We start from the raw sequence: 15031 nt of genomic DNA, 5'->3' as shown, positions 1-15031 counted from the left end.
TCTAATCTGTTTATACTTTTACAGAAGAAAAATTGCAGGCTGGGTTTGCAGCTCAGTAGTAGAGTGCTTACTTAGCATGTGTGAGCCCCTGAGTTAATGCCTCAGAACAGAGAGCGATTTGATTCATCTCTACCCTGTGGTATTCCTACAAAGTAGAGGAGTCAGAATGAACACTGACTAAAATTGGATTTTATCTTTTCTGCTCTTACGATCTTCTTGACGCTGATATTTTTTGATTTGTTTACTTTTCTCATTTAGGTAATTGGAGAGAAAGCTAAACAAAAATCTGCAGATAAACTAGAAGCTTCTAATCTTGTGCTTTCTGTTACTGGAAATACTCAAACTAATGGACCTTTTATTTCTGATGAAGATAAAACCTTTCAGCCACTTGACAGCAAAAGAATGGTTTCTTATAATGACACTGGCACACAAGCTACATTCACCAGAACTTATGTTGAGGCCAACAGTCAGTCAGAGATGTGTGGAAAGTCTGTTTACAGCCATCTTGAAAGCAGAGCTGATATTTTACATACAAATACAAATGTTGTAAAGGACCTTATCCAGCATAGCAGCCCTATACACAATGAAGGTCAGTCCTCCTTGGAAAGAACAGATGATAATACGGACTATATGATGATTAATCTAGAACCAGTTACTTTCACTTTAGAAAAAAATGCCTGTGTACCAGTACATACAGAAGTAAATGGAGCTGAGAAACCTGTGGCCTTTAGTATCGAACCGATTAAACAAGCATCATCTGCTGTGAATGTTAGACATCCTGTATCTGCATTGGAAGAGGCACAAACTAACGGTGTTAAGGACATTCCATCTCTAGCAGTATCAGGACAGAAAAACACTAAGTACCTTTCTGCCTCTTCTGGAAAAAGAGAGACACTTGATGATAAACTGCTTTCTTTACAGAAAGAGATACCTCTTCCCATCTCATCACCATCCTCTGATAAAGCATTGATAATGGAGGAATTATCATTAGTTAAACCTTCTAGTTATCCATTACCCAGTGAAGAAATGAAACACACTCAAGATGTCTGCCTACAGACTCAAAATCTCTCAAGCATATCTTCAGAAGGGATTATAGAGCCATCACAGGTTGAAGTCTCACCATCAGCCTCTGCCTCTTTAGGAAAAAGGAATTCTTATGATTGTGTCCCACCAAAAAATAATATATCAGATAAGTCTTTAGAACTAAGGAAGAATAGCAAGAGAAATTTAAGCTGTGAAAATATGAATTTTGAATCATTTAGTTCAGTGTTTGCCATGTCAATCAATTTGCCAATGAATGGGCAGGAGGTCAGCCTGGAGTTACAAGAGGAAAATTCTGATATTGACCTAACTTTAACAATATCTCCACCTGCAAGTCCCAGAGAAAGAGTACCAGCTAATGAAACAGAGCAACTTCAGGAGTCTCCAGGGGCAAATTTAGAACTTCAGAATATAGCTAAAGAAATAGTTGAGCCAGAAGAAGTGACCCTCATAGAAAAAAGAGAAGTGATTTCAGCTAGTTCTGTGTCAGCTTATTCTACATTGTCAAAAGAACCACTAGGAAACAGGGAGAGAAAAAGTGATAGTTCACAACCAATTACTTTCATACTTTCTAAACCAAATTGTACTCTAGAGATTGGGGAGGAAATCAATGTTACGTCTGACTTTCCCTTTAATTCTTTAATTGAAGACGTATCACCAGCTTCTAGTCTTGATTCCCCAGTACCAATTGAAGAAACACAGTCATTTCAGGCTGTGTCTCCAGGTAGTTTAAAACTTTATGCTGCACAGTGTGAGAAAACTAACAAATTCTCCCAGATTGAGTCAGATGATTCTGCTGTAACAGAAAAAGAAAATTCTTTTGTTGGTCCTACCACCCATCTAGAGGGACAAGAAATTCAGCTACAGCAAATTCAGCTGTCTGCTAAAATGCCTCTGATATTAACTAGTCATCCAGCAAAAAAAGATAGACTAATATTCTCTGGTAAAACAACTGAGGAAATTGCCCCAAGTGAGCATGGTGAAGGTTTCTCTTTCTCAGAAGAGGTGCAGTACTATGACCCAGAGTTAAGCAAAGCTGCCTTAGCTGCCAATTATGGAAATAACTTCAAGCCATCTATTGAAAAACTGGTAAAATCAGGAAATCCCTTGCAGCCAGTTAGTATAGAGAATAAAAATTTGGGCTTTAAACATCTTGTTTCAGAGTCCAACGAACTCCCATTTAGTTCTACAAAGACTATTGAAAATAAGTCTTTGGCTGACACAGTTTCTAAAACTGCTGTAAGTGGCATAATGAATATACCATTAAAAGAACAGGACAGCCCTGAAAGCATAAAGGAAAACGTCTATGATAGTGACTTGAAAACAGATAGTGGCAGTTATATTCAGGTTAAGTTTATGAACTCTGTTCCTGTTGATGAAACTGATGTTACACAGATACACGTGCAACCAGAGACCCCAGAGTTTTGTTCTGCTTCAGATAGTGATATATTCACACAGTGTGCAAGACCAGAAAGTATAGAACGAGGCTTTCAGACACAGGAAATATCAGTCATCAGAATGGCTAATTTGCTTGGGAATAGTAGAACTGAAGCTGAATTACATGAAGAAGGTACAGATCTGGGTGCTGTCAACCTTCAGTCCAGCTCCGGAGCTTCTACCAAAAGCAAACAAGAATCAGTTCAGACACAGTCGGGCACATCTGTGTGTGAAAAAAAAGAGCCGTTGAGTGGTGAGATTTTGCCCATGGATGCATGTCCTTACAATAGTACTGTACACACCAATGAAAGCATCAGTGAAGAATCTTCTGCTACCTTTGTTCCAGAATCTTTTGACCATCTTGTTTATGAAGTTTCTAAAGAATGTATAGACCAAAAGAGCACTAATGAAGGGCAGAAGGATGAGGCAGATTCTAAAATCCTGGGCAAAAGTGTAGCTGTGAGTGTGAATTATGACATGCACCATGACCCATTTTCTGGAGATTCTGATGAAGACTCCCTCGATAATTTTAGAAATCCCAGATTAGATATGGAGATTTCCAGCATTTTGAAAAGTAGTTATACTGGCAAAAATGAACAAGCTGTGAAAGATGACTGTGACTCTCTCGGTAGCTTTCACAACAGTGATAATGAAGCTTGCAACTATTCTAATGAAGTTGAAGGGCTGGAGACAAGCATTCTTCCAAGAAACTGGGCCACTGGATTAAAGCAAGCAGATAAGTGCGTGCCACATTGTGTCCAAATCCAAGATCTTTACGGTATCCCCAGGATTTACACTAACTTTACTGTAACAAGAGAATTCAAAGACATGACAAGAACTTTGCATAGGGTGAGAAGGGACCCTAGTTTCACTGTAAACTGTGGCCTGCTCAGCTCCTGGACAAGCACTTGGCAGGTGGCAGATAACCTCACTCAGAACACTTTAGACCTGGAGTACCTGCGTTTTATATATAGGTTAAAACAGTTATTCAGGATGGAAGGTTCTCGACAATCTGACTCACCTCTGCAAATTTCATTGGGAGATTTCCATTTGACAGAAATGCCTAAGCCCCCAGTTCTGAGTCCTACATACAGGAACAGAAGCCCCATTCTGGTAACAGTCTTACATTCTGATACCAGAGAGCAGAGTGAGTACAGAAGTGGCCATGCACCCAGTGATGTGGATAGCTCTTCCTCATTTTGGAAGGAAAGATGTAGTCATAATAGAAATCTTGCAGATTCTCAAAGTAATCAGACTATTTCATTCCACCTCAACAAACTGAGGTACAACAGTACTTCGAAAGAATTTCGGAATGATGTTTCCCTCATTCTTAATGAATATGCCGAGTTCAATAAGGTGATGATGAACAGCAGCCATGCTGATTTCCAGGATGAAGAGTTAGACAGGACTTCTGAAGAAGCCATATCCCAAGAGATGTATCCATCTTTTCCAAGACAGACCACCTCCTATGAAGACATAATTACAGACTTGTGTGCCAGTTTGCATACCAAGCTAAATAGTGTTCTGAAAGGGACTTGTAAGAGTCCTTTCTTCTTTTATCTTGTTGAAACGGAAGACAAAACATTCTTTTCAAGAACAAAGGTAAAGTGCCAGCTTACTCTTGCATTTTATATTATCATGATTACCTTCTAATTATAATGTTTTGTTTTGAGACAGAGTCTCTAGTTCAGGCAGACCTTGAGCTCACTTTGTAGCCCAGGCTGGCCTCAAGCTTGTAATAATCCTCCTGCTTCAGCCTCCTGAGTGCTGGGATTACAAGCATGCACCACCACACCTGGCTTATAGTTTATTTTAGAAGTTACAAAAGTTTGAGCTTCAAAATAAAATGGTATGAGGTGGTATTTAAGTTTCACAGCTCAGTCTTTAACTGCATACCAATTTTTTTCTGTAAGGATCCCCATTTTTACTATGTTTGAATATTTATATGATATTCCAGAATTAGTGCAATAACTATCACAGAAATTTATTAGTATAGGCATACTTGTAATCAAGTATAAATATAAGTGTATTTCCACTACTAATATACAGATTTTTTTTTGGAAAAATGAATTGCCTGTGTTCCTGTAGCGGTACAGATCATTCGTTTTGCTAAGGATATATTATTTTGTATTTGATTATTAGAACACCTCATATTCTTGTGAGTACAGTCCTGACTTTGGAAAAGCCAGAAGGAATCACAGAAATGATTTTGGTTAGAGGTGTTTTTTAGATTTGTATCCTGTACAACGGAATCATATAAATCAATATAAAGAATCTTATTTTGATGTGCCATTAGCTTTTTTATTTTATCTTCTCAGAGTTTACTAGATTCCTGTATTTGAAGGGCAACACAAATCTGTATAAATCTATATAATCAAAAGGGCAATATGTATTTGAAGAACACCACAAACCTATATAAATCTATATAACCAAGAGGAATGTACAGGATACAAATCTATATAACCACAGTGCAACCATAAATATCAGGAAGTTAATATTAATCCAATAAGATAAAATTTCACAAATTTCACTATGGTCATGTCTTCAATCTGAAATAGTTTCTTTCCCACCACTTTTCTGATGATGACAGTTTTAAAGACTGTAAGGCTGGTTATTTTATAGAACTTTCCTTAGTTAGTGCTGATATGCTATTTCCTTATTATTTGTACATTTTAGATGAGAGGTGATACTCTGGTCACTTGGAACCTTTTATTATGAGGCACCTGATGTCTATTCGTCCCCTTAGTGATGTGTTGATATTTACTTGGTTAAGATCATCTGTCAGGTTCCCAGTGTAAAGTTTATTTAATAAATATGTTTTTAGTTCATAGTAATTAACAAGTGAAATTCTTGAGACTAGGTAATAATACAGTTCTTCAGAATTTTACCCACCTGATTTAACATCTGTTGATGATTCTGATCTGAATCAGTTACTATGATTGTTGATTGAGATGTGGTAGTATTTTAATTCTATCATTTTACATTTGTTAATTGGCATTTTATCACAGGGTAGACTTTGTCCACTCTCATTCATTCATTCATTTGCTTACTTTTATTAGTGTGGACCATGGTCTGTGTTACACTCAAAGAATTGCTATCTGTTCTTCCTTTTTTTAACCCTGAAATTGTCCCAGACCCAGCCAATGAGAGTGACATTGAGCTGGCTTTTGTGTCCTTTTGATGTCTCCATAATTCTTTAAGTACTTTCTTACTTTGTAGTGCAACACAGTGTTCCAGGCTTCTCTTGTATTTTTCTTGCCCAAGCATTGGAGTTAGCCATTTCTGCAAGGAACTATGAGTCTTTCTAGTGAGGAACAGCACGTAGACCTAAAGTCTGGAGAATGGGTTAACCCTTCTCCAGATGCCACTTAAGTGTCACTATTACTAGTTCCTCTCAGCACAGAGAGCCATGATACATGACATAGTATATATTGCTAGCCTTCCTTTTCATGGATGAAACTTTTTTCTATAAGAAAGATGAATCCTCTTGTCCTGATTATGTTGACTTCTTCCACTTCTACATCCCCATATGTAATCAGTGCCTGAGGCCCTCGCCTAAAGATGGGCCCCAAGCATGCCAGCTGCTCTGTCTGCCAACCCTGGCAGCTGACAGTATCTTTTGGACAATAGCACTTTTGTCCATTGACTGGGTAGGAAAAAAATACTGCCATTTTGTTTTGATGCTCCTTATAGTCTAATGGAACAAAACAAAACAAAACAAAAAAAACACTGATAAAGGAATCATACAAATCAATGTAAAGCTCTTGTGAGTATTGTGCTGCTGGCATTCTGCCATGTTTTGAGGTGATTAGCCTGGTTCAGGAGGTCATTCGATCTAAGGAAATGATGCAGAGCTAGTCATGAGGTGCACTGGTCTAAATGCCTCACTAGTTCTATCCCATATGTCACCATGTCAGCACCTCTGGTGACAGTAACTACAAAGGATATGCTGCATGGTAAGTCCTTGCAGGTAGACTTGCTGTGGGATTTTGCTTAACTCCCACTTGGCACACTGTCAAGAGCAAAAAGTTTCTAAGAGCTCAAAAACATTGTTAGTAATTATTCTGTCCTGGAGAGTCCTGAAACATCATAAATTGGTGGTGGAATGGTAGGCCTGCCTGTTTATAAGAAAAATGAGTCAGATCTTCAAGGTTCATTAGTACTATTGAAATTAAAGTACACAACCCAGAACATCCCAGGATTTGATGAAAAATTATTCATTCTAATGGTTTATTAGTAAAACAAGTGATGGCTGAAGATTTATATTAAGATATTTCATTGGACTCTTTGTCAGAGAAATTTTGTACAAATTTCTTGAAAATCATGGGATCCATTTTGATAATCAGATAACTAAAACTTGTTTGACATCATATTGTCTCACTAGGATGACAAGCTGAAAGAAACTGTGTGTGTGTGTGTGTCTGTGTGTGTGTATGCATATATACAAGATAGTTAAGATAGTTATGCTATTGATTTCTCTGAGTTCATTGAAAAGTTTGTGCTGGTATTGTTCGCACATTTGAATACAGATGTCTTGTGCTCTGGGTGACTGATTTGGGGATGGTAATATGCAGTGTGTATACCACTGTTGCCCCCTGATTGCTGTGTTTTGATTTTTTTTTCTTTTTGAAATAAAATGGATTTGAAAAAACTATTTTGTTGAAGATCCTAGGCAAATGGGTCATAGTAATATTTTTTTCATACCTGAAATAAACGATGGTTGGACTGTGTTTTGGGTATAGTTGAGGCTATGGAAACCAAGAATCCTTGAGATAGAAACAGCACAAAGTCACACAGGAAGGCGCAGTTGAGTTAATGCATGGATTACACAATTAAATATTCCTGGGAAAGCTTCATGTTGGAGAGCTGTTTGGGGTAATAGGAGTGAACTATCACAGCAGTCCTTTGTAACCACATGCAGTTTCAACTATATCACCTATCTTACCAAAGAACTGTTGATTTTCTAAAACCAGTCCTCATTAGTGATAAAGAAATGCATAAGTATTTTTTAAAGTTCTGGAAATGTTATGACTAAAGGTTTCATGCTTTGTTTTTTGTTTTGTTTTGCTTTTTGAGACAGGGTCTTGCTTTGTAGTATAGCTTAGCCTTGTACTCAATGATGTAGCCCAGGCTGGCCTCAATAGAAGTATTTTAAATGTAAATATATAGTATCCCTGAAGATACTTGAAGAAAGATTAGCTTTGTTTTAAGAATCAGCTTTTGATATTTTATAAACTTTCAAGATATACATTACTTTTGAAATAAACTTCTGAATCCAGTTAATTGTAATTGAGAATCATTTTTAATGTATAAAACTATGTATGTATGTATGTATACTATTTATGTTGCCTTGTTAGGATATTATTTAGTGAATAGGATATGCTTTTTTGATGCATTACTTTTAATAAACTATAAGTACAGTATCTTCCTGTTGGTAATGACCGCTTATAAATCTTTCAGAACATTCTGAGGAAAGGAGGCCATACAGAAATTGAACCTCAGCATTTCTGTCAGGCTTTTCACAGAATGGATGATACTCTAGTAGTCATCATCAGAAATGAAGACATATCTTCACATTTGCATCAGGTAAGTTTGCAGATATTCTTCTTACAAAGATGCATGTTTCAGGCACTGAAGTTGTTCTGCAGTATCAAATCTGTCCCCTGCCTCTCTGTGTAGGGAAGGAGCTTGCACGCATGGCAAATATATGAGGCCATTGCACCGTCAGATATGCTCATATTAACTGACAGAACTATCCAAAGAGATTAGAGATTACTAAATTTTCTCACTTGCAGTGAATCACTCCCTGTGTAACAATAAGAAATAGTGTTTTAAAATGTTGGACTTGTGAGAGGTAGGCATGGTGGCAAACACCAATTCCAGCAATCTGGGAGACTGAGCAGGAGGGTCACAAATCATCAAGCTGCCTAGGCAACCTAGTGACACAGAGATACTCTGTCTCAAACTAAAAAATAAAGACTGGGGTTGTAGCTTAGTGCAAAAGCTCCACACACAAAGGGCATATGAAATTCTCTTAGTAATTGATAAAATAATTGCTTATCCCAAGAAGATCCAGCTTATGGATATGGGCTAGGTACATTATTTTGTTGCTGTTGCCAGGCTATGACATGAGTCTGGAGGAGAAGTGATGCTGTTTGTGTCCTGGATGGTTTCCTTATAGGAGCCCAAAACTTCAGATGCATTCTTCCCTCATAAATCATTATTTCTCGCCTCTGGGAATTTTCAAAAAATTAATTTTGACATTTGTAACCACAGATGATGAACTGAGAAATATTCTATGCCTGGCCAAGATACCAGGTAGTAGCTTAGGTTAAAGGCATGTTTAGCTGTTCTAAAGCTTCGTAATCCATCAATAAATGCACATGACTTCATGGGGTCCCTTTATGTCTAACAGATTCCTTCTCTGCTGAGGCTGAAGCGCCTCCCTGGTGTCATCTTTGCCGGAGTAGACAACCCTGAAGATGTTCTGAGTGACACACATCAAGAGCTGTTTTGCACAGGGGGCTTTGTGGTATCAGATGACAAAATATTAGAAACTATAACATTAGGTTGGTCTTTCATTTTCTATTCTTATTTCATTGCAATCTTGTGAGGTCAATTTCTTCTGATCATGTGATCCCACTATATTTGATTAAAAAAAAAACCATTTCTAAAGAATACAAGCTACTACACATTGAAGACTTTGTGTCTGTCAGCTGCTGTACTAAGCACTTTTTTTCTCATAATAGTGGTCTCTTAACCTCTTTTAACTGATTATCTTACCTTCATCACCAAACCTGCTTCTATTCTTTCCATCTCAGTATGGCTGCACAGATTTGAAGGAGAGATTTTCATATTTAACTCAATTCACTTGCCAAACCAAGTCAGCCACATCCTACATTTTTTGCTTAGAATTAGCTGTTTAGGGGCAGGGATGTAGCTTAGCTGCACAACACCTGCCTGGCAAGCTCAAGGCCCTGTGTTCAATTCCTGTACCAAAAAAAAAAAAAAAAAAAAAAAAAGAATTAGCTGTTCTCCATTTTTAATGGCATTGTCCTTGCCATCTTGTTGATATAGACATCTAAAAAAATTATTACCAACAGTCAGTGTTTAATCATCTTGAACACTCACATAGAATTTGCTTCTTTAGGTACAAGCGTTTTTATGTATAATACAAATATGCCCTAACTCTGATCACATTAGAACTCAGTGTGGAAGGCATTTTGGATCAGAAGAATGATCTACCTTAACCTTCATGAATTTTCCTTGGAAACTGGAATTAAAAGTATTTATAGATTTTACATTTAGAAGCCGTAACTACCTTTTCTACACTGTCCTGGACTCCATTTCTGTTCGATCACACATCACACAGCCTATGCAGTCAGCACTTTAACTACTGGTAACCACCACACCGTTATCCCTACAGTTTTCTGACCATAGTGTGAGCAGGTAGGACTGAGTTGAGGGGCCACAGGTTGTGCCTTTGTAAGAGTTTCTGCTACCCAGTCACATCTAAGCGGCAGTGATGGTAATATGCTCAACAATGGAACTTATTTTTTACAAACTATTATTGGACTTTGCATCAGCCAACAAAAACTCTAAAGCATCTCTTAATAAATTTAATTCTATAGCTCAGCTGAAGGAAATTGTCAAAATCCTGGAAAAACTAAATAGAAATGGAAGATGGAAGTGGTTGCTTCACTACAGAGAAAATAAAAAACTAAAGGAAAATGTAAGGTAAGAACTTTGTGTGGGGGTATGGATTGAAATTGTCCTCATGCTTTACATGCATTAGGCTAATTTCACTGCAAGTGCTACAGGCAGATGAACGATGCTGGAATGGAAGTCACCTTCATCACTAAATAGGTCTCCTGGTTAAATTTTGTGTTTTCTTCTTGTACCAATGCATCCAAGAAGGAAACTATAACAATAACTGAGCCAAGCACTTCTCTGTAATAATAGGAATCAGTCAAACTTCGGAATTATAAAACATTCATATACTTAAGTTTCAGGATATACCAATGAATTATAAAAAAAAATATTGAACTACAAGACTGAAAGTAGTAGGAGGTTTTAATATTTATATATAAATTGGTTAAAAGAGTGGAAAAAGCTAGAATCTGGCCTTAATTCAGTTTTACCCTTAAATAAGAGACTACAAATAGACAAACTTCTTTACATCTAAAGGAGTGATTTTTGTGTGTGTGAACTTGTGAAAAGTATTTATTAGGTAACATTCAGTTCTTAACACCTGTAAGCCCTACTGTAAGAGTAATCTTTAAGGAGTGGTTTTTAAAAGAAAATTTTGATTCTTTGACTAAGGAGAACTAGGGCTGGTAGGGGTTCTTTCCTAATCAAAGGAATACCTCCAAGTTTTCCCTGGCCAGAAAGAAGACTGGGAAAGGAGCCTGGGCTCATTGGCAGTCTTGAAAAGGTTATAGATTAGACAAGCCATTAACTGGTGAAAACGTCAGGCACTGATATTTTACATTGGCCATCTCACCCGACTTTGTCCCCAGGTGGTAGATACTGAGTTCTCCTTTCATAATACGGAAGTTGAAGCACCTAGAAAACAATAAACGTGACTATGCTCAAACAAGTAATTTTGAATCTGGTCCTCAAGCCCAAAATGTTTACCTCTAAAGACAGTTATTTACCCATTTACCACATTACTTTCTCCAACAATCTGGAAGCAAATATAGCTAAAATCTTAAGATAATGTATGATTGTCCTTTAAAGGAACAAAGGAGGGCAGATACACACCTGTAATCTCAGCAACTCAGAAGGATGAGGCAGGATGGCCAAAGGGCTAGCTGGAGCAACTTAGCAAGACCCTGTCTCGAAAACCCTTTCTAAAAGGGGTTAAAGGGGCTGGGGATTTAGCTCAGCGGCATAAGCACCTGCCTTGCAAGCAGGTGGTCGTGAGTTCGATTCCTGGTACCGATAAAAAGTTAAAAAAAAAAAAAAAAAAAAAAAGAGCAAACAAAGGGGTTAAAAATGTGACTCAGTGGTAAAGAACAAAATTTCAGGAAAAGCTTTCCCTTGCAGGGTAGTTAACAGAGAAAAGACAGCACAGTTTTCACTGGTAGGAAGGTAAGAGTAGAGGGTGTAAATGCTTAAGCAGGCCAGAGAGTGTGACCAGAAATTCAGAAGACCAGGCTGTGTGTGATAGTGCATGCCTGTGATCCCAGCACTTGGGAGGCTGAGGCAGGAAGACTGCCATGAGTTTGAGGCCAGCGTGGGCTACATAAGAGACCCTATCTGCAAGAGAAAAAAAAAATCTTGTTAACCAGCACTTTAGGAAAAATTTCAGTTTCAGTTATAACTAGAGAAGTACAGCCATCACTCTAGGAAGCTGAGGCAAAAATACCATAAATCCCAACCGAGTCTTAACAGCTTAGTGATTTAATGAGAACCTGTTTTTAAAAAGGACTAGGGACATAGCTCAATGCAAAGGGTTTGGGTTCAGTTTTCCAGTACTACTAAAATAAAGACTAGAGAACTGCATTAAACCTCTGAGATACCATAGCAATTATAAATTGGTAAATATAAACTGCATTACAATTCAGGGTGCATTTCCCTACAAAGGAAGAAAAAGTACTGACAGGATTTTGAGGGAGGAGAGGAACTAAGAAAATTATGGCTGGTGCCTAAGTTTAATGAGGTTGGTGTTTATCTGATTATAGGACCCAAGTGTAGATATTTGTTTTTGAGAGAGGATCTCACTGTGTTGTTCAGGCTGGCCTTGAGTTCATTGATGTAGCCCAGGATGCCCTTGAACTCATAGTGATTCTCTTGCCTTAGCCTTCCAAGTGCTGGGATTACTGTATGCATTACCCCACCTGGCTGTATAGATGTCTCTAAGAAATCTATTATTACTAAACAAATACTTGATGCAAAAATAAAAGTCTAAGACTTGCCAAGCCACATGGTTTGAAGTGACAGTAGGTAAATGTGTCATACTTCTTTGCTTTGGAATGAGTATCAGTATTGACAGCACAGTGACACTAAGGAGGCCAGGTGTTTCATGAAAAATATTACGAAGAAAAGAGTAGGTCTTTTATAAATTTGAGTGTTTCGATACAAACTTAAAAGTCAAGAAAAAGTCGCTTGAAATAAGACGTGAAAATTAAGATGTAGTAAGAAATACATAAATGGGTCAGAGTTACACTGAATTTGAGTCTGGGTCCTTAATATTCCTATTTTTCCACAGAATGGATTCAGTTGCTCATAAAAAGAACTTAATACTGAGATCATATCAGAGTGCAAATATCATTGAATTGCTTCCGTATCACCATTGTGACTCTCGGTCACAAACAAAAGCAGAAGTTTTGAAATGTTTGATAAACCTACAGATTCAGCATGTTGATGCCAGATTTGCTGTCTTCCTAACAGGTAAATTCACAACTGAGTTTTGTCTAAATTTCAGTGCTCTAGAAGTGTCCTTCAGAGTAGTCACTGAATTCCTAAAACCCCACAGCTGGCAACCAGAAACAAACTTAACAGGCTGTGTTTTGACAAATGCACACAAAACCGGAGGGGACTGGCCAGCTATATGTAGTTACTAGTTAACAGTGGCGGTTACTTGTGTATTTAATAGTGCTGTAAGAAGTTTCATCAGCTCTTATAAGTACTTTCTTATTTTTCATGTTTTCTGTTAATCTTAACCAGGCTTTTTAAAAAGTTTACCTAAACTACAAGAGTGGTCAGTTTCTTCCACCATGACTATGGATGCAGCAGCTCCCAAGTCGTTTGAGCCACAGGTTTTCTTCTCTTCCTCACCTTACACATTAATGAAGAGCTCTAGATAAGATTTTTTTCCTTAAGGAATACTGTTACTTTAGAAAACATGTGAATAACATTTTGCAAACCAAAAAAAATTTTCCTTACAGATAACTATATCTCCAGTGAAGTCTTTGGAAATAATGGAATCCTTGCTACAGATACAAATCACTTCATTGAGAATATACAACAAGTAGCAGCTCCATTTAGAAGCAGCTATTGGTAAGAACACTTCTTGTGTTACTCCCATTCAGTGGGAGCTGTTGGCACCACTTAGGTGTATCTGTGGCAAACAGTTGTTCAACAACTGCTGTTCACAATATGCATCATGCTATATATTTTATCCTCTTTTAGGCACAGAAATACTGTTAGCTTCTTTAATTATTACTAATGAAATTATCAGTAGTAATTCAAAGTAGGTTGCTTTTTAACCTGGCTTGCCAGGACAGTATGACCTTAATACTATGCATGAAAGTTTGCCCCATTAGATATAGAATCCTATTGTAAAACGTTTATTCATTTTGTCTTCCCAATTTTGTGTTTATACAGGTAATTTAGCTGCAGCTTATCTACACAGGGAGGATACCACCAACAGTATTTTCCTCCTTTCTATTAAAAAAAAAGATGCAAACAGCTTCCTCGTATTTGAAAACTCAATGTTCTACGACTCGGAAATTTTTCCTCCACTTTTTAGATTTTGCTAGAATGTCTAACTTTATAGTGGCAGTTAATTGCCATTAGACTTGGGCTGCAGTGTTGAATACGATTCATTTTTATTTGAAACATCATGAATTCAAAGCTATAAACTGAACAAGAATTTGGTAACATGTAGTCAGAACACAAATAAGTATTTTAATAAGTAGCTTTGTTTTTGCATGTTAATATCAAAAAAGCCTGTGAAATGCATGTTGTATGGTATTTTCAGTTTTACCACTTGTAAAGAACTGTAATTTTTAAAAAATGGTTTTATTTGCTGTTAAACAAGCAACACTACACTCTTTTGTAAACAATACGCATTTATAAACTTTTCCACTTAGTTCTTAATACTACACTAAAATCAACCATTCAAAAATAATCTTTTATTTATGATATTGGAATTTCTACGGTAATCTTTAAAACAAAACCATTTATAAACGATGCATAGTATCTATTTGGAGCAGCAGTTTTTTATAACTGATTTGTTGTTGTTTTTTAATAAAGACAACTAAAAATAGTTTTCTCCAGTGATTTTTAGAGCAAAACTCAAACTGTATGAAATGTCTTAGCAATTTTAGGATGAACTAGTTTCCAGGACTCCTGTCATACAGTGCCCTTTGGCATGGCTTCTGTTGATCTAGCTACCACTGACTTGCATCATATGCCTCCAGTGTTCTTTCCCTTTCAAATTCAGAGTAGCCAGCAACAGACGAAATTTCAAGTACCCTTTCTACAAGGGTATGCAGCCATATAACTGTTTTCTGTTATTCTTATCCTGCTTAACAGAAGTGCCAGTTTTACTGTACTTGTCAAGAGAAGGACCACTGACTGACACATTTCACTAACATTATTTTCCCTAAAATAAGGATAAGAAAGGGGACTATCACTGTGTCTGATAAATTCCTTTGAGATATTACTAAGAAAAACATAAGCACCTACTGCCTATCTCTGTCTGCCTGATGCTTAGTTATACCTCAAATGTTTACCCGAAGACTATTTATTCTTTCCCATTTCCACACAGCTTTTTTAATGAATCAGCCTGTGTCCACTGTAAACTTCCTCAGAGAATTGCACC

At 37.1% G+C, this 15031-nt stretch overlaps 1 protein-coding gene across 5 annotated transcripts in view; it reads left to right on the top strand.

The window, feature by feature from the left end:
- Tasor2 (transcription activation suppressor family member 2) overlaps window positions 1-14473 on the top strand; it is a 75593-nt gene extending 61120 nt beyond the window's left edge. For 4 of the 5 annotated variants that reach the window (XM_063260181.1, XM_063260180.1, XM_063260176.1 and 1 more), the window contains exons 15-21: window positions 259-4080; window positions 7939-8064; window positions 8894-9047; window positions 10110-10215; window positions 12692-12873; window positions 13371-13482; window positions 13810-14473. In XM_063260181.1, the coding sequence (XP_063116251.1) occupies window positions 259-4080; window positions 7939-8064; window positions 8894-9047; window positions 10110-10215; window positions 12692-12873; window positions 13371-13482; window positions 13810-13813 (4506 nt within the window). In that variant the 3' untranslated portion in view covers window positions 13814-14473. Of the gene's footprint in view, window positions 1-258; window positions 4081-7938; window positions 8065-8893; window positions 9048-10109; window positions 10216-12691; window positions 12874-13370; window positions 13487-13809 lie in introns of those variants that run through there. The other variant, XM_063260179.1, reaches the window with a different exon arrangement.
- The last annotated feature ends 558 nt before the right edge of the window (window positions 14474-15031 follow it).

Source organism: Cavia porcellus, unplaced genomic scaffold (assembly GCF_034190915.1).
Source record: "Cavia porcellus strain 051 isolate PalLab524CR breed Dunkin Hartley unplaced genomic scaffold, mCavPor4.1 scaffold_13, whole genome shotgun sequence".
NCBI lineage: Eukaryota > Metazoa > Chordata > Mammalia > Rodentia > Caviidae > Cavia > Cavia porcellus.
This window is presented reverse-complemented; position numbering and strand designations above follow the sequence as displayed.